The sequence below is a fragment of the Narcine bancroftii genome, chromosome 1, assembly GCF_036971445.1.
Source record: "Narcine bancroftii isolate sNarBan1 chromosome 1, sNarBan1.hap1, whole genome shotgun sequence".
In the NCBI taxonomy this organism is placed as follows: domain Eukaryota; kingdom Metazoa; phylum Chordata; class Chondrichthyes; order Torpediniformes; family Narcinidae; genus Narcine; species Narcine bancroftii.
The window spans coordinates 101,995,655-102,014,462 of NC_091469.1; the positions used below are offsets into that span (position 1 = coordinate 101,995,655).

Consider the following 18,808-nt stretch of genomic DNA (forward strand, 5'->3'; position numbering starts at 1 on the left):
GGGGATGCAGAGAAGAGGAAGTAACATGCCATCTGTTGCCAAGAACCAGAGAGAGTACCTGACCCAGTACTACTCTGGAGTTGGAGCTGTCCCCTGGCAAGACAAGATGGTGGGGCCTCTTCCAAGGCAGTACAAGGAGCAACAGCAGCAGGAACAAGTACTAGATAATGAAGACCTTGGCCAGGATGTACCTGTGACTTGGACCAGGAGTGAAGGCGTCTCGATGATGCCAGCACGCGCTAGGTCACATGGTACCTAAGTCAAGCAGCGTCGTAGAGACGTCGCCGCATCGTTGCCGCAACGTCGCCACAACGTCTCCTCAGTCTCCTTGGTCTCCAGTAGGTCTCAGAGACGTTGCGGAGACGTCGCAGAGACGTCTCCCCAGTCGCAGACAAAATTAATCTCCGTGACGTCGTTGCAACTGATGGAGACCTGCTGGAGACTAGAAAAAATCTCCAAAAAAATCAAACATGTTCAATTTTCCCGCAACTCCCCAGAGACCCAGCTAGTCTCCAGGATTCGCCACCAGGTCACCAGCTACTCTCCAGGCCAATGAGATAGGCCCTGAAAAGATGCAAGATTATCAGAGCCAGCACCACCAGGCTGAAGAACAGCTTCTTCCCACGGGCAGTGAGAATGATGAACAACCAAAGGAACTGGTCACACTGACCATCCAAGACTTTGATTTGTACAAAATAACATCCATTTGTTTATTTATCTACTTATTTATTTTTATAAATAAAATACTTGTCCAGCATTAATCTTATTTGTCAATATGTGTGTTATGTATGGTGGAGTTTTGCAATGAGGACAGAAAACTGTTTCGTTGGGTTGTACTTTTTTAATCAGATGACAATAAACTTGACTTGAATTTAAAGGTCATCCACTCAAACATTTCCTCTCCAGACTATTTGCAAGCAAATACTTATTTCGAAGGAAATAAGGCAGGACCGGCACAGGCAAATTAGATGCAAAGGGCTACAGCTACTATGAAATCAAATCAGAAAACATTGGAATGCTTTTGTAAAGTTAAATAATCTCCATTTGAGCAGTTCCAGGAAGCAGACAGAATTATTCTGCAGCAGGATAACTGGTAGAAAGCATGCCTTAACAAGTTGGAAACAAACAAGTTTTGGGCAGGACGGATCTTTTGCATTTTGATGTAGGTCAGGGCAAGCAGAGGTGCACCTTTTTGTTTCAATTAATGGACAGGCAGTTATGGCAGCGGCAAGGAAAGACCCTACGTCAGAATTCCAGACTCTTGTTGAAAGGAAGAGGTAGGTGTTGTTTCAAACAGTGAAGCTTGTCATGGGTTATGATGTAATCTGCACATTGTGTTGGTCCCCAGCAGATACCCTACCAGTAAAGCATCACAGAGATAAAAATCACTGCTTCTGAATACAATTCAAGGTCACTAGACAGATAGCAAGTAGGGGTAAATGCCTTCTGTCTGTCATTGTGATAGAAAGGGGATTGTAGTATTGTTGATAATGAATGCTGACAAAGACAAGTTTTAATGGTAAGAGTAATTAGAAATTTAATTGTGAATAATTAATGATATATCTGGATAAGATGGCAAAGAATTGACAACTCAGAAAATCTGCATTCCTTTCAGTGGGCTGATGCCAGAGATTTATCTTGCACTATTGATATTTGTTGTAGTTGCTTTCTCCCATATTTACTCTTGCTTAAGTTCAATGAATACAGAACATGCTGGAGGCAGCAAGGGATCAGACAGCATCTGTGGGAAAGGAAGCAGACGGCATTTTTACACAGAAACCAGAATTATTCCAAAAATATTATCATACTTATTCTCTGGTGTGTCCCGATGTGATTGTTTACACAGGGGCACTTGTTAAGGTTGCACGTCTGTACTGACCTGAAACATCAACTCCTTTCTCGGGAGAGAGAAAGATGCTGCCTGACATGCTGTGTTTCTCCAGTATTCTCTATTTTTATTTCAGATTTCCAGCGGGTTTCTGGGTTTTTTTAATTCTCTTGAAATGCATCTCTGCTGCTGCCTCCACGTTCTCTCTCCTCTCTGGGTAACCTCACCCCTCACACTCATCAGGCCTTGCCCATTGATTCCTCCTGATGTTGAACTGCTTGACTGACATTTGGGCTATGACCAGGAGCAGAGGAGCTGGGCCCTTTCATTTGGAGATGAAACACTGGCCCAGTTGATATATTGAATTACTTGATATAGTGAATGAAAATAATGACATAGACACATGTATTTACCATATTCTTTTTTTTTCTTTGGCTTGGCTTCGCGGACGAAGATTTATGGAGGGGGTAAAAAAGTCCACGTCAGCTGCAGGCTCGTTTGTGGCTGACCAGTCCGATATATTGTAAATAAATTATATTTTTCCAAAAATAACCCCCCCCCCCCCCCCCCCACCACCACCATCCAAGTACTGGGGAAAGCAGACCCCTAACCTCTTACCAGCCATTGTCCAAGACTGAACTGGACCATTGGTCTAGGAGTCTTGCCAAGCTTCCAATAATCAGCCACTCTGCTACCAAGGCCATTTACAACACCAGTGTAACCTTGTCTCAACTCTTCGGCAACTGAAACCTTCATACTGTTTGGATCACCTTATCGCTGCAGTACTGTTGTGCTTGCTAAGACGTTTGCAGGGTGATGAGATATGAAGGATATAATTTAGAAGCAGGGAGATTATGCTGCAACTATACAAGGTATTGGTGAGGCCTGGAGTAATGTGTACAGTTATAATCTCCTTACTTGAGGAAGGATGTACTGGCTTTGGAGGTGGTGTAGAGGAGGTTCACCAAGTTGATTCCAGAGATGAGGGGGGTTGTCCTAGGAGGAGGGATTAAGTCCTCTAGGACTGTACCTGCTGGAATTTAGAAGAATAGAGGGAATCTTATAGGAACATATAAAATTATGAAAGGCATAGATAAGATAGAGGTAGTTAAGTTGTTTGCATTGGTGGGGGAGACAAGAACTAGGGGACATAGGTTCAAGATTCAGGGCAGTATATTTAGGACGGAGGTGAGGAGGAACTGCTTTTCCCAGAGGATGGTGAATGTATGGAATTCACTGTCCATTGAAGCAGTGGAGGCTACGTCAGTAAGTATATTTAAGACAAGGTTGGATAGATTTTTACGTACTAGAGGAATTAATGGATATGGGGAAAGGTAGGTAAGTGGAGATGAATCTGCAGAAACCCAAGACAGCAGGGACATGTTAGCCCAAAGCGTATTTGTGAGCAACACACAGCCCCATGCTATCAGTGGGGAAGATTCTTCTATCAATCCAATGAGGGGGTTAGTAAATTTGCAGACGACACAGAGATAGGCAGAGCTGCAGAAAGTGTAGAGGCTTATTGAAGAATACAATAAGAGAGATCAGTTATCGATATGAGCAGAAAAATGGCAAGTGGACAAGATGCATTTTAACCCATGTGCATCTCCCAATTGCTAGGATCAGCAGGAAACCATCGTACACCAGACACACTCTGTTCTCCTTCCTTCCATTGGAGAGAGGTTCAAGAATTTAAGTCACACATCAACAAGTTTAAAGACTGTTTCTTCCCCACAGCTTGCTTTGCACTAATTGATCTTTTTTTTCATTGCACCTCTATTCTTACCAATTGCATTCTTGATATTCTACGCTATATGGCTGAATGAATGTTTGACCGTTCGCAGAACTCATCTCTCTCTTTCTGTACCAGGTATAATGTGATTAATCAAACTAAACTAAACTAAACATTGTTCCACTTTGGGAGATCAAAGTAAAGGGGAAACAGGGCTCTTAGAAGCATTGAAGGAGAGAAGGATCTGAGGATTCAGATCCAAAGCTTGTTGAAAGTGCCCATGCAAGCTGTAGGGTGGTAAAAAGGGTATAAAGTATACTTGCCTTGATTGGGTAGGACATTGAGTATAGGCATAAGGAAGTCATGTTGCTTGGTCAAAGCACACCTGGAGTTTTGTCTGCAATTCTGGATGCCCCATAACAGGAAAGATGTGGAGATTTTGGAAAAAGTGCAGATGCTGCCTATGGGGAAGAGGTTGGACAAGCTTGGTTTGTTTTCTCTGGAGTGTTGGAGGCTGAGGATAGATCTGATAGGAGTTTATGGAATTATGAGAGTCATTAATAGGGTGGACAGTCAGAATCTTTTTCCATGGGAAGAGAACATGCATCCAAAGTGAGGAGGCAATACTTTTTGTATGGGACAAGTTTTTTTTAACATAGAAAGTATGTGGAATGGCCTGCCAGGGATAGTGGTGGAAGCAAATATGACTATAGCATTTTCAAGTCTTCTGGATAGACAAGAAATGGAGGGTTATGGATCAGGATTCGAGTTTAATTTAGGCATTGTGTTTACCACAATCTATATTCGATGTTCACTTATTCTCTTGGAGGAAATCCAGCAACAAACATAGCACAGCTGTTGCAAAACCAGCTCACACGAGGTAAACTCCACACTAACCAACATCCCGACACCCGCTCTGCACAGCCACCATTCCTTGGGCAGCATGGTTAACATAGCAATTAGCACAGCATTACTACAGCACCACTGACTCAGGTTCAAATCTGTCACTGTCTGTAAGGAGTTTGTACATTTTCCCCGAGTCTGTGTGGGTCCTCCCCCACCCCACCCCAACAAAACATACAGGTTGTAGGTTACCTTTGGGAGAAATTGGACAGTATGGATTTAAATGACCGGAATCAGCTTCTATCTTGCTGAAAATAAATTTAAATTTACATGCCCACTGTGTGCACCTTCTCCACCCTGCATGGCCTATGGTGTTAACAATGTAATGTGGAGAGAGGTGGTGGAGTGGATGAGAATGTGGTGACTACAGAATGGGAGTAATGTTGGTTTAGTGCAAAAGGGTGGTTGAGGGACAGTACAGGCACAGTAGGCCGAAGGGACTGGTTCCATGATATACCTCTCTATAGCACCAAATACAATGTCTGATTAGCTTGGCTGACCTCTCAATATCAGAGAAAAGCAGCACATAAACAGACCCTTCGACCCATCTTGTCCGTGCCAGCCAAGGCGACCTCCTGAGTTAGCACGTTTGCCTGTGTTTGGCCTATATCTCTCTAAATCTTTCCTATCCATGTCACTGTCCCAACGATGTTTAAATATTGGAATTGCACCGATCTCAACCACTTCCTCTGGCAGCTTGTTCCACATAAGCAAACTCAAAGTGTAAAACAAAAACAAAGAAAAACATTTCAGCTTGGAGCCAGAGGAAGCAGGCAAGTTACTAAATGAGTATTTTGCGTCAGTTTTCACCAAGGAAAAGGACATAAAGGAAAGTGAGTTTAGCGAGAGGTGTACTGACATACCCCCAATCATCTTGGACCTCACCATACCGCTGGATCTGGGAGCGGATGTCGAGAGGGTGGGTCTGGACCTGTGCAACCCCCTACAAGGAGTGCAGGGGTGAGGGTTTCAGATTTATTGACAATTGTGCAGTTTTCCAGGGAAGGTGGGACCTGTTCCGACAAGATGGTTTGCATATGAACTGGAGGGATACAAATATTCTTGCAGGTGGGTTTATGAGAGAGGCACTGGTGCATTTAAACTAGATAAGAAGGGGGAGAGGAACCAAAGGGTAGGAGTAGATGTAGGGGAGAAGGAAGAAGAAGATTGTGAGATTGTTATCACTGTTAGTGGTCACTGTTGGAGAAGATCCTAAAGATGTTTATTTTAATGCTAGGAGCATTGTAAGAAAGATAGATGAGCTTAAAACATGGATTGATATTTGGAAATTCGATGTTGTAGCTATTAGTGAGACGTGGTTACAGGAGGGGTGCAATTGGCAATTAAATATTCCTGGATTTCATTGCTTTAGGTGTAATAGAATGGGAGGGATGAGGTGGAGATATTGCATTGCTTGTCAGAGAAAATATTATTGCGGTGCTTTGACAAGATAGTTTAGTGGTTCTCAACCTTTTTTGCCCTAGGCTCCACCTTAATTTTTTTAAAAACATACTCCCCACCATTAGCAAAAAAAAGTTATATATTCAAAAGAAGTTTTAATTAAATCATTTAATGCAATTAAGGTCAGGAATATACTGGAAAACATATTTTATATTCAACCACTACCTCAATATGTCAACCATCTCAAACACACATTCAACAATTGTTGTCACTTCAGAGGGAACCTTGCCCCTGACATTGGCTGCAGAATTTTTGATTTGAGGGACTAATTTTGTTACTTTCAACCTTAAATCTCCATGTTTTGTAATTTTCAATCAGTTTCTCTTAGCCTGTAGCAAATCACTAACAGCACTGAAACTACATTCTACTCATTAAGATGATGGAAAATGTATCAATAGTTTCTTTGCTAAAATAGTCAAGTTTGTGTATTTCTTTTTGATCTTGTTAGACAATTTTCACAGATTCATCATGTTGTAACTCAGATAATTCCTCTTGGTATTGTACTAGAAGTTCAGATAAGTCCACCAGCAATGGCTGAGTTAAGCAAGAGAGAAAATCCATTGCCTTTAAATCACATAATCTATCATTGAAGTTGGTACCAACATTTTCAAATGGTCAACAATGATGTCTGTAGCAGCATTAGTTACCTCACATTTATTCAACCAATAGAATTGACTGAAATTTCTTACAGAAATATTCCTTTGGCATAACTCGAGAAGTGTCATGAATCCAAATATATTTTTTTTGCATCAACGAGCATCATATTTACTACTTGTAGTTGCTCCTTTAATGTACTTAGTTTCTCAAAAATGCTCATCAAGTATCTCACGTAGGCTTTGCCACCTATTGTTAGCAAGAGCTTAATTTTGTCCTTCAAAAACTCGCTGAGATCAAACAGTTCCATAAACCTTTTGAAGCAGCTTCCCTTTGACAACCATCTTACTTCAGTGTGAAGTGATAATCTCACATGTTCTGCATTTTTAATCGACACAGAACTGCTTAAACAGACATTAACATTTGGCATTAGCTTTGATCGCATTGATACATTTGATCACAAAATACAGTATCTCGTGTAGAACAGGAGAAACTTTCTTGGCAACTAAGTTTCCTCAGTGGTGGATAACACAATGCACAACCAACATGTATGGACTTTCATCCACCATTAATTTTAAACATCCTGATTTTTTTAACCCAACATAGCAGGTGCACCATCTACAGCACAAGATACAATATTTCCTTTTGGTATTTCATTTTCATCCAAATAATTTTTGAGCTTGCTGTGGATATCAACTGCAGTTGTTTCTAATGATTCACAAAACAACATCTCTTCTTGAAACTCATCCTAATCAATATTTCTCACATATGCCAATAACAGAGCCTCACTGTCTCATACAGTAGATTCATTCAGTTGTACTGAGAATTTTTGAGACTTCAAATTCTCAATAAGCTGTATTTCAACATCTTGACCCATGTCATCTATTCTGTTGCAGACAGTACTATTACTCAATGGCATTGCTCGGACATCTTTGTCATCCTTTTGCAGAACTGTTTTGAGAAAGAATGATATTGCGAGTTTAATCAGTTCCTCCTCAATCATATGCTTCTTCCCACATTTTGCTATCAGCAAAGAAATTTCATAGCTAGCTTCAAGTGTACAATTCAAGGCTGTAATTTGCCTAAAGAATAATGAAATGATTTTTAAAAAATAATTTATTTATTATTTTTAAATCGTACAACATCAATTATAATATACATACAGAAAATATATAATATTTTTTAAAACTCCAACCTCCCTCTCCCTCCCCACTAACTCCCACCCTCCTCCCCATTCTACCCACTAAGAAAGAAGAAAGGAGACCAGCACTTACAAAACATTCAACTATTTAGCTGTGGAAACCAAGACACAACACTAGAATGGATTAAGAGATTAAATCTTCAAACCAAGAATTTCTAGGCATGAGCTCCATACTTTTACAAAGAAATGATACTTATCCCTCAAATTATACATAATCTTTTCTAAAGGAATATAGGATTTAGTTCAGTTTGCCATCTTTGCAATATTAAAACTAAATCAGATTTCCAGGTGATAGTCAAATATTTTTTTAGAAACGGCCACAGCTAAAAGTAGAAATTCATTTTGATACATAGTCAATCTTAATCCTCAGGCAATCAACTAATGTCCCCTAATAAAAAGAACATTGGAACAAATGGAAGACTCACTTTTAATACTTTTTCCAAAAATAATTTAACTTGTATTCAAAAAGTCTTAACCTTGGAACAGGTCCAAGTTGAACGAAAAAAAGTGCCTTATCTCTTTTCCTTAGCTAAAACACAGATCCGAGGAAATTAAATTTTTTTTTTTTGGAGGGGCTAAATATAGTTGATGTAAAAAATTATATTCTACTAATCTGTATCTTACATTTATAACCTTAGTCATACTATCCTTACATACATTTCGCCAAACATTTTCATCAATATTCCTGTTTAAGTCAGATTCCCATTTTAATCTTGATTTATGAACATTTTACTTAGACATTTTATTTTATAATAACTTATACACTTCAGAAATTAACTTAATTGTTTTTCTTTAGTAAGTAATAATTCCAAAGCAGATTGTCTAGGTAATTTTAAACTGTGGCCTAATTTTTCCAATAAAAAAAGTTTTTACCTGATAATAACAAAAAAAGAATTACTAGGAACTTGAAATTTTTCCTTCATCTGATTAAAAGACACAAACTTCCCTGCTTCAAGACAAATCCCTAATTGATTCCATATCTTCAAAAACTGATTATTGACAGTGAAAGGTAAATGTTTATTTTGATATAAAGGTATTTCCAGTGAAATCTTTCCTTTTCCACCTCATAATCAATTTTATTCCATATTTTAATTAAATGCTTCAATATTGGTGGGTCTCTACCGATTAACAATTTTAAATTCCATTTATAAATAAATTCTGACATGGATTTCTCATCAATTTTATCTAATTCTCTTCTTTCCCAAATTGAAGGGTTACTTAAATCAAACATTACAAAAATAAATTTCAATTGTGCAGCTTTATAATAATTCTGAAAATGTGGATGTTGTAAACCACCTAATTCAAATTTCTAAGTTAATTTCTCCAAAAGTACCCTATTCATTTTCTCTTTCCATAAAAATTTCCTTACAATTGAATTAAGATCTTTAAAAATTTTTGAGGTATTGAACAAGGGATAGATTTTAAAAATTTGATCCTTGGAAAAATATTCATTTTAATACAGTTCACTCTACCTATTAAAGTAATAGGTAAGTTATTCCATCTATTTAAATGATCTTTAACTTCTTTACTCAGAGAGTGGTAGCCGTGTGGAATGAGCTTTCGGGAGAAATAGTGGCGGCGGAGTCAATTGTATTATTTAAGAAAAGGTTGGACAGGTATATGGATGAGAAGAAGATGGAGGGTTATGGGCATTGTACAGGGAGGTGGGACTAGAAAGGGGTGTTTGGTTCGGTGCGGACTAGAAGGGCCGAATGGCCTGTTTCTGTGCTGTAATTGTTATGTTATGTTAATTTTATTAAATAGTGGTACATAATTTAACATACAAATTATCTAAATTTCTATCAATTCTAATACATAAATATTTAATCGGATTTAGTGTCCACTTAAATTGATCTACTTGTTTACATCGATCATAATCTCCTTCAACTAATGGCATAACTTCACTTTTATCCTGATTAATTTTGTAGCCAGATACTCCCCCATAATCTTGTAATTTTTTATATAAAGAAATTAAAGAATTTTCAGGATCTATTATATAGATCAATACATCATCTGCATACAAACTAATCTTACACTCCTTCTCATTAACTTTAATTCCTTTAATACTAAAATCTTGCCTTATGGATTGTGCTAATGGTTCAATTGCCAAATCAAATCTCTCTTTCTCTTTGGCTTGGCTTCGCGGACGAAGATTTATGGAGGGGGTAAAAAGTCCACGTCAGCTGCAGGCTCGTTTGTGGCTGACAAGTCCGATGCGGGACAGGCAGACACGATTGCAGCGGTTGCAGGGGAAAATTGGTTGGTTGGGGTTGGGTGTTGGGTTTTTGCTCCTTTGCCTTTTGTCAGTGAGGTGGTCTCTGCGGTCTTCTTCAAAGGAGGTTGCTGCCCGCCAAACTGTGAGGCGCCAAGATGCACGGTTTGAGGCGTTATCAGCCCACTGGCAGTGGTCAATGTGGCAGGCACCAAGAGATTTCTTTAGGCAGTCCTTGTACCTTTTCTTTGGTGCACCTCTGTCACGGTGGCCAGTGGAGAGCTCGCCATATAACACGATCTTGGGAAGGCGATGGTCCTCCATTCTGGAGACGTGACCCATCCAGCGCAGCTGGATCTTCAGCAGCATGGACTCGATGCTGTCGACCTCTGCCATCTCGAGTACTTCGACGTTAGGGATGTAAGCGCTCCATTGGATGTTGAGGATGGAGCGGAGACAACGCTGGTGGAAGCGTTCTAGGAGCCGTAGGTGGTGCCGGTAGAGGACCCATGATTCGGAGCCGAACAGGAGTGTGGGTATGACAACGGCTCTGTATACGCTTATCTTTGTGAGGTTTTTCAGTTGGTTGTTTTTCCAGACTCTTTTGTGTAGTCTTCCAAAGGCGCTATTTGCCTTGGCGAGTCTGTTGTCTATCTCATTGTCGATCCTTGCATCTGATGAAATGGTGCAGCCGAGATAGGTAAACTGGTTGACCGTTTTGAGTTTTGTGTGCCCGATGGAGATGTGGGGGGGCTGGTAATCATGGTGGGGAGCTGGCTGATGGAGGACCTCAGTTTTCTTCAGGCTGACTTCCAGGCCAAACATTTTGGCAGTTTCCGCAAAGCAGGACGTCAAGTGCTGAAGAGCTGGCTCTGAATGGGCAACTAAAGCGGCATCGTCTGCAAAGTGTAGTTCACGGACAAGTTTCTCTTGTGTCTTGGTGTGAGCTTGCAGGCGCCTCAGATTGAAGAGACTGCCATCCGTGCGGTACCGGATGTAAACAGCGTCTTCATTGTTGGGGTCTTTCATGGCTTGGTTCAGCATCATGCTGAAGAAGATTGAAAAGAGGGTTGGTGCGAGAACACAGCCTTGCTTCACGCCATTGTTAATGGAGAAGGGTTCAGAGAGCTCATTGCTGTATCTGACCCGACCTTGTTGGTTTTCGTGCAGTTGGATAATCATGTTGAGGAACTTTGGGGGACATCCGATGCGCTCTAGTATTTGCCAAAGCCCTTTCCTGCTCACGGTGTCGAAGGCTTTGGTGAGGTCAACAAAGGTGATGTAGAGTCCTTTGTTTTGTTCTCTGCACTTTTCTTGGAGCTGTCTGAGGGCAAAGACCATGTCAGTAGTTCCTCTGTTTGCGCGAAAGCCGCACTGTGATTCTGGGAGAATATTCTCGGCGACACTAGGTATTATTCTATTTAGTAGAATCCTAGCGAAGATTTTGCCTGCAATGGAGAGCAACGTGATTCCCCTGTAGTTTGAGCAGTCTGATTTCTCGCCTTTGTTTTTGTACAGGGTGATGATGGTGGCATCACGAAGATCCTGAGGCAGTTTACCTTGGTCCCAACAAAGCTTGAAAAACTCATGCAGTTTGGCATGCAGAGTTTTGCCGCCAGCCTTCCAGACTTCTGGGGGGATTCCATCCATACCTGCTGCTTTGCCACTTTTCAGTTGTTCGATTGCCTTATATGTCTCATCCAGGGTGGGAACCTCATCCAGCTCTAGCCTTAGGGGCTGTTGAGGGAGCTGGAGCAGGGCGGAATCTTGGACTGAGCGGTTGGCACTGAAAAGAGATTGGAAGTGTTCTGACCATCGGTTGAGGATGGAGATGCTAATGGTTCAATTGCCAAATCAAATAATGCAAAAGATAAAGGACATCTTTGTCTAGCAGATCTAGTTAATGAGAAAAAGAAACTTGTCTGTTAGTAACTACTCTTGCCAAAGGGTTTCTATATAAAGCTTTAATCCAATTCATAAATATTGGCCCAAATTGAAATTTTTGCAAAACCTTAAATAAATAGTTCCATTCTAATCTATCAAAAGCCTTTTTGGCATCTAATGATAAAACTAATACTAACTTTGATTTCTTCTGAGAGCTATGAATTAGACTAATTAATTTAGCTATATTATCAGCAGAATATCTTTTTTTAACGAATCCCAATTGATCTAAATGAACTAGTTCAGGTAAATATTCATTCAATCTATTAGCCAAAACTTTGGCAGTAATCTTATAATCAACATTTAATAATGATATAGGTCTATAAGACTCTGGTTTTAATAAATCTTTATCTTTCTTAGGTATGATGGGGTGGTAAATTGGGTGAGTAAATATGTGGATAATACAAAAATAGGGGGAGTTGTGAATAGTGAGGAGGGTTTTCATGGACTACAGAAGGATTTGGACTGTTTGAAACTCACGTGAATAGGGTGGTGACGAAGGCTTTTAGTATGCTGGCCTTTATCAATCATTCCATGGAAATACGAGTTGGGAGGTGATGTTGAGATTGTATAAGACGTTGCCTAATTTGGAGTTCTGTGTGCAGTTCTGGTCGCCTAATTATAGGAAGGATATAAACAGAGTGGAGAGAGTGCAGAGAAGGTTTACCAGAATGTTACCTGGGTTTAAGCATCTAGAGTATAGGGAGAGATTGGACAGATTAGGTCTTTATTCTTTGGAGCGTAGAAGGTTGAGAGGGGATTTGATAGAAGTATTTAAGATTATGAAAGGGATAGACAGAGTGGATGTGGATAGACTATTTCCGTTAAGAGGAGGAAAGATTAAAACAAGAGGACATGAGTTAAGAATTAATGGGCAGAGGTTTAGAGGTAACATGAGGGGGAACTTCTTTACTCAGAGAGTGGTAGCCGTGTGGAATGAGCTTCCGGGAGAAATAGTGGCGGCGGAGTCAATTGTATTATTTAAGAAAAGGTTGGACAGGTATATGGATGAGAAGAAGATGGAGGGTTATGGGCATTGTGCAGGGAGGTGGGACTAGAAAGGGGTGTTTGGTTCGGTGCGGACTAGAAGGGCCTAATGGCCTGTTTCCGTGCTGTAATTGTTATGTTATGTATAATGTTAACCAAGGATAACAACAGTTAAAATAAGAGAAACAGCAGAGAAACATCAGAAGACCAAAAGTACATGTTATGAAAATAAAAAGAATAAAGTGATTTTACTGGGAAGTTACCACAATTGTGGTATCTCGGCTGCACCATTTCATCAGATGCAAGGATCGACAATGAGATAGACAACAGACTCGCCAAGGCAAATAGCGCCTTTGGAAGACTACACAAAAGAGTCTGGAAAAACAACCAACTGAAAAACCTCACAAAGATAAGCGTATACAGAGCCGTTGTCATACCGACACTCCTGTTCAGCTCCGAATCATGGGTCCTCTACCGGCACCACCTACGGCTCCTAGAACGCTTCCACCAGCGTTGTCTCCGCTCCATCCTCAACATCCATTGGAGTGCTTTCATCCCTAACGTCGAAGTACTCGAGATGGCAGAGGTCGACAGCATCGAGTCCACGCTGCTGAAGATCCAGCTGTGCTGGGTGGGTCACGTCTCCAGAATGGAGGACCATCGCCTTCCCAAGATCGTGTTATATGGCGAGCTCTCCACTGGCCACCGTGACAGAGGTGCACCAAAGAAAAGGTACAAGGACTGCCTAAAGAAATCTCTTGGTGCCTGCCACATTGACCACCGCCAGTGGGCTGATAACGCCTCAAACCGTGCATCTTGGCGCCTCACAGTTTGGCGGGCAGCAACCTCCTTTGAAGAAGACCGCAGAGCCCACCTCACTGACAAAAGGCAAAGGAGGAAAAACCCAACACCCAACCCCAACCAACCAATTTTCCCCTGCAACCGCTGCAATCGTGTCTGCCTGTCCCGCATCGGACTTGTCAGCCACAAACGAGCCTGCAGCTGACGTGGACTTTTTAACCCCCTCCATAAATCTTCGTCCGCGAAGCCAAGCCAAAGAGACCACAATTGTGCTGTACTGACAATGTTGCCGAGCCACATCTTTCACACCAACATATCGAATTTATTTTTTCAAACCATGTTTTTAATTGTTTCCCAAAATATTCCTACGCCCCACTAAAATATTCTTAAGACCCACGCCCCACCAAAATATTCCCACGCCCCTTCAGTGGCACGAACGCCCCACCTTGCGAATCTATGGATTAGCAGGGTCATCTAGGGAGGCTATCTCAGTGGAATTGAGGAATAGGAAAGGCAAAGTAACACTTATTGGAGTGCATTATAGAACACCTAATGGGGAGTGAGAATTGGAAGAGCCAAAATGTAAGGGGAATGTAGATATGTGTTATAAACACAGGGTGGTGATTGTGGGAGATTTTAATTTTCCCAACGTAGACTGGGAGACGCATACGGTAACAGGGCTGGATGGTTTGGAGTTTATAAAATGTGTGCAAGGAAATCTTTTGCAGCAATACATAGAAGTACCAACTAGAGAAGAGGTCGTGTTGGATCTACTGTTAGGGAATGAGATAGGTCAGGTGATAGGGGGCTGTGTTTGTGAGAACTTTGGGAGCAGTGATCATAATGCCATAAGTTTTAAAATAGTTATGGAGAAGGATAGGTCTAGACCCAGGGTTGAGATTTTCGACTGGAGAAAAGCTAATTTTGAGGCAATGAGAGAGGATTGAAAAGGAGTAGATTGGGGTCATTTGTTTTATGGAAAGATGTAATGGAGAAATGGAGGTCATTTAAACATTAAATTTTGATGGTACAAAATCTTTATGTTCCTGTTAGATTGAAAGGAAAAGTTAAAAGATTGAGTGAACCATGGTTTTCAAGGGAAATTGGAAACTTGGTTCGGTAAAAGAGAGATGCCTACAGTAAATATAGACAGCGTGGAGAAAAGCAGGTGCTTGAGGAGTATAAAGAATGTAAAAAGGATCTAAAGAAAGAAATTAGAAAAGCTAAAAAGAAATACAAAGTTGCTTTAGCAAATAAGGTGCAAGTAAATCCAAAGAGTTCTAACAGTTATATTAACAGCAAGACAATAGTGAGGGATAAAATTGGTCCCTTAGAGAATCAGAGTGGTCAGCTGTGTGTGGAAACAAAAGATATGGGGGAGATTTTGAACTATTCCTTTTCTTCAGAATTTACTAAGGAGAAAGATATCAAATTGTGTACGGTAAGGGAAACAAGTCAGGAAGTTATGGAAAGTGTGATGACTGAAGTTCTAGAGCTTTTAAGAAATATAAAGGTGGACAAGTCTCCGGGTCCTGACAGGATATTCCCTTGGACCTTGAGCGAAGTCAGTGTAGAAATAGCAGGGGTTCTGACAGAAATATTTCAAATGTCATTAGCGACATGGATGGTACTAGAGGATTGGCAGATCGCGCACATTGATCCATTGTATAAAAAGGGTTCAAGGCGTAAACCAAGCAATTATCAGCCTGTAAGTTTGATGTCAGTGCTGAGAAAACTACTGGAAAATGTTCTTAGAAATGGTATATATAATTATCTGGATGGACATGGTATGATTAAGAACAGTCAACATGGATTTGTGCATGTAAGGTCATGTTTGACAAATCTTACTGAATTTTTTGAAGAGGTTACCAGGAAAATTGATGAGGGTAAGGCAGTGGATGTTGTCTTTATGAACTTCAGTAAGGCCTTTGAGAAAGTCCCACACGGAAGATTAGTTAGGAAGGTTCAATCGTTAGATGTGAATATGGAAGTAGTAAAATGGATTTAACAGTGGCTGGATGGGAGAATCCAGAGAGTGGTGGTGGATAACTGTTTGTCAGTATGGAGGCAGGTGGCTAGCGGTGTGCCTCAAGGATCTGCACTGGGTCCATTGTTGTTTGTAATATACATTAATGATCTAGTTGATACGGTTATAAATTGGGTTAGTAAGTATGCAGATGATACTAAGATAGGTGGCTTGTGGATAGTGAGAAAGGTTTTCAAATCTTGCAGTGATTTGGGCAAGTTAGAAGAGTGGGCTGAAAGTTGGCAAATGGAGTTTAATGCTGACAGGTGTGAGGTGCTACATTTTGGTAGGACTAATCAAAATAGGACATACGTGGTGAATGGTAAGGTATTAAAGAATGGAATTGGACAGAGAGATCTAGGAATAATGATACTCAGTTCCCTAAAAGTGGAATCTCAGGTGGATAGGGTAGTGAAGAAGGCCTTTGGAATGCTGGCCTTTATAAATCAGGGCATAGAGTATAAGAGTTGGGAGGTAATGTTAAAATTGTACAAGGTATTGGTGAGGCCAAATTTTGAATATTATGTTCAGTTCAGGTCACTAAATTATAGGAAGGATGTGAACAAAATGGAGAGAGGACAAAGAAGATTCACCAGAATGATACCGGGGTCTCAGCATCTAAGCTGTAGAGAAAGGTTAAACAAGTTAGGTCTTCATTTCTTGGAGTGTAGAAGGCTAAGGGGGATTTGATAGAGGTCTTTAAAATTTTGAAGGGGAGAGATAGCATAGATGTGGGTAGACTTTTTCCATTGAGGATAGGGGAGATTCAAACAAGAGAACATGAGCTGACAGTTAGAGGGCACAAGTTTAGGTGCAACATAAGGGGAAGGTTCTTTAATCAAAGAGCAGTGTCTGTGTGGAATGAGCTTTCAGTGGAGGGGGTGGAGGCAAGTAAAATATTATCTTTTAAGAAAAATTTGGATAGGTATATGGATGTAAAAGGTGTGAAGGGCTATGGACAGAATGCAGGTCAGTAGGACTAGGAGAGTATGTCTTTCAGCATAGACAAGAAGGGTCGTGATGGCCTATTTCCGTGTTGTGATTGTTATATGGTTATAAATCCATTCACACACATGCTGTTCCTTTCCGAGGAATGGGGTATCCTCATGTCAAACCCCACAAACTGACTAAAAGGAACCATCTTTATCCTATGGAATGGATAGCCAGAAGAAGATTCACATTCTAGAACAGCCATTCTCAACCGTTTTATTGCTATGGCCCCCTTAGGTCTCTGCTCAAAGTTTAAAATTTTTAATTTTTTTAATGTAACTTATAAAAATTTAGATATACAACCCCTTCAACCCATGAACCCATGCTGCCCAATTAACCAACACCTCTGGTACGTTTTGAACAGTGGGAGTAACCAGAGCACCAAGAGGAAGCCCATGCAGACACGGGGAAGACGTACAAACTCCTTACAGACAGCGTGGGATTCAAAACCTGGTTGCTGGCACCGTGACCACTACGATAATGAGCTCCCTTCCTTGTGAAGCAGACAAATTTAGTTCAGAATCAGCATCTATTGTCATGAACAAGTCATGAAATCCAGTGTTTGCGGCAGCGTCATAGAGCAAACATTCATATTATAACCATCTTACGACATTACTATAAAAAATTAAATAAAATGATAATAACAATAATAGAACACAAAAAGTAAGGCCATGTCTTTGATTCATTGATTATTCAGGAATCTTAAGGCAGTGGGGAAGAAGTTGTCCTTGTGCCACTGAGTGCTCGTCTCTGTAATTTATTCTTGTCCTGAGAGTTGGTCCCTCCATACCAGGCAGTGATGCAGCCAGCCAGAATGCTCTCTGCAGTACACTTGTAGAAGTTTACAAGAGTCTTTGGTGACATACCGAATCACCTCAGACCCCTCACAAAGTCTAGCCGCTGGCAAGTCTTCTTTGTGTTTGCATCAACATGGAGGCTCCAGGACAGATCCTTGGAGATGTTGACCTTCAGGAATTTGAAGTTCTTGATCCTCTCCAATACTGAGCCCTCAATGAGGTCTGGGTTGTGTTCCCCTGACTTCCTCCTGAAGTCCACAATCATTTCCTTGGTTTTGCTGATGTTGAGCACATGATTGTTGTTGTTACACCCTTCAACGAGCTGATCCATCTCCTTCCTGTCCACTTCCTCATTGCTGTTTGTGATTCTGCCGACAACTGTGGCATCATCAGTAAACTTGGAGATAGCATTGGAATTGTGCCTGGCCACACAGTCATGGGTGTATAATGAGTAGAGCAGTGGGATAAGCACACATCCTTGGGGTGCGCCTGTGTTTATGATCAGTGAGGAGAAGTGTTGTTTCCATTTCATACTGACTGTGGTATTCCGATGAGAAAGTCAAGAATCCAGTTGGAGAATGGGGTGCAGAAGCCTAGAATTTGTAGCTTCTTGACCAGCACTGAGGGAATAATAGTATTGAAGACCAAGCTGTAGTTGATGAAGAGCAGCCATATGTATGAATTGGTGTTTTCAAGGTGATCCAGAGCTGAGTGGAGAGCCAGCGATATTGCATCTGCTGTGGAGTGATTGTGATGATAGGCAAATTGCACTGGGTCCAGATCTTTACTTAGGTACGTGTTAATTCTGGCCATGACCAGCCTCCGAAAGCATTTCATCGCAATAGAAGTTAGTGCTACTGGGCAGTAATCGTTGAGGCAGCTCACACTACTCTTCTTGTGTACTGGGATGATTGGTGCCCTTTTGAAGCTGGTGGGAACCTCTGACTGCCTCAATGAGAGGTTGGAAATGTCTGTGAACACTCTGGCTAGTTGGTTAGTGCAGATTTTTAGTACCCTGCCAGGTACACCGTCATGGCCTGAGTCCTTGCAAGGATCACACTCTTGAATGATGTTCTGACGACATCCTCAGAGACAGATATCACACGGTCCTCAGCCTTTTCAGGGATAAGCATTGTTTGGTTCTTCTTCTCAAAGTGGGCATAGAAGGTGTTCAGCTCATCGGTTAATGAAGCATTGCAGCCATCTATAGTGTTCTCCCTCACTTTGTAGGCTATAATGGCCTGCATTCCCTGCCATGGCTGGCGTGTATTTGTCCCTGTCTCTAGTTTCCTCCGGAATTGCCACTTTGCTTTGGAGATGGCCTTCCTCAGGTCG

General features: G+C 41.1%; 2 protein-coding genes across 2 annotated transcripts in view; one reads left to right on the forward strand and one right to left on the reverse strand.

The window, feature by feature from the left end:
* The first annotated feature begins 1,147 nt into the window (after positions 1-1,147).
* Positions 1,148-18,808, forward strand: part of LOC138761754 (torsin-4A-B-like) — a 65,742-nt gene continuing 48,081 nt past the window's right edge. Inside the window, exon 1 of the mRNA XM_069934450.1 lies at positions 1,148-1,277. Within this exon, the coding sequence (XP_069790551.1) occupies positions 1,205-1,277 (73 nt within the window). The 5' untranslated portion in view covers positions 1,148-1,204. The remainder of the gene's footprint in view (positions 1,278-18,808) is intronic.
* Positions 1,670-18,808, reverse strand: part of LOC138761776 (endogenous retrovirus group PABLB member 1 Env polyprotein-like) — a 150,448-nt gene continuing 133,309 nt past the window's right edge. The window contains exon 3 of the transcript XR_011356516.1: positions 1,670-1,741. The gene's annotated coding sequence lies outside the window, so the exon portion shown is untranslated. The remainder of the gene's footprint in view (positions 1,742-18,808) is intronic.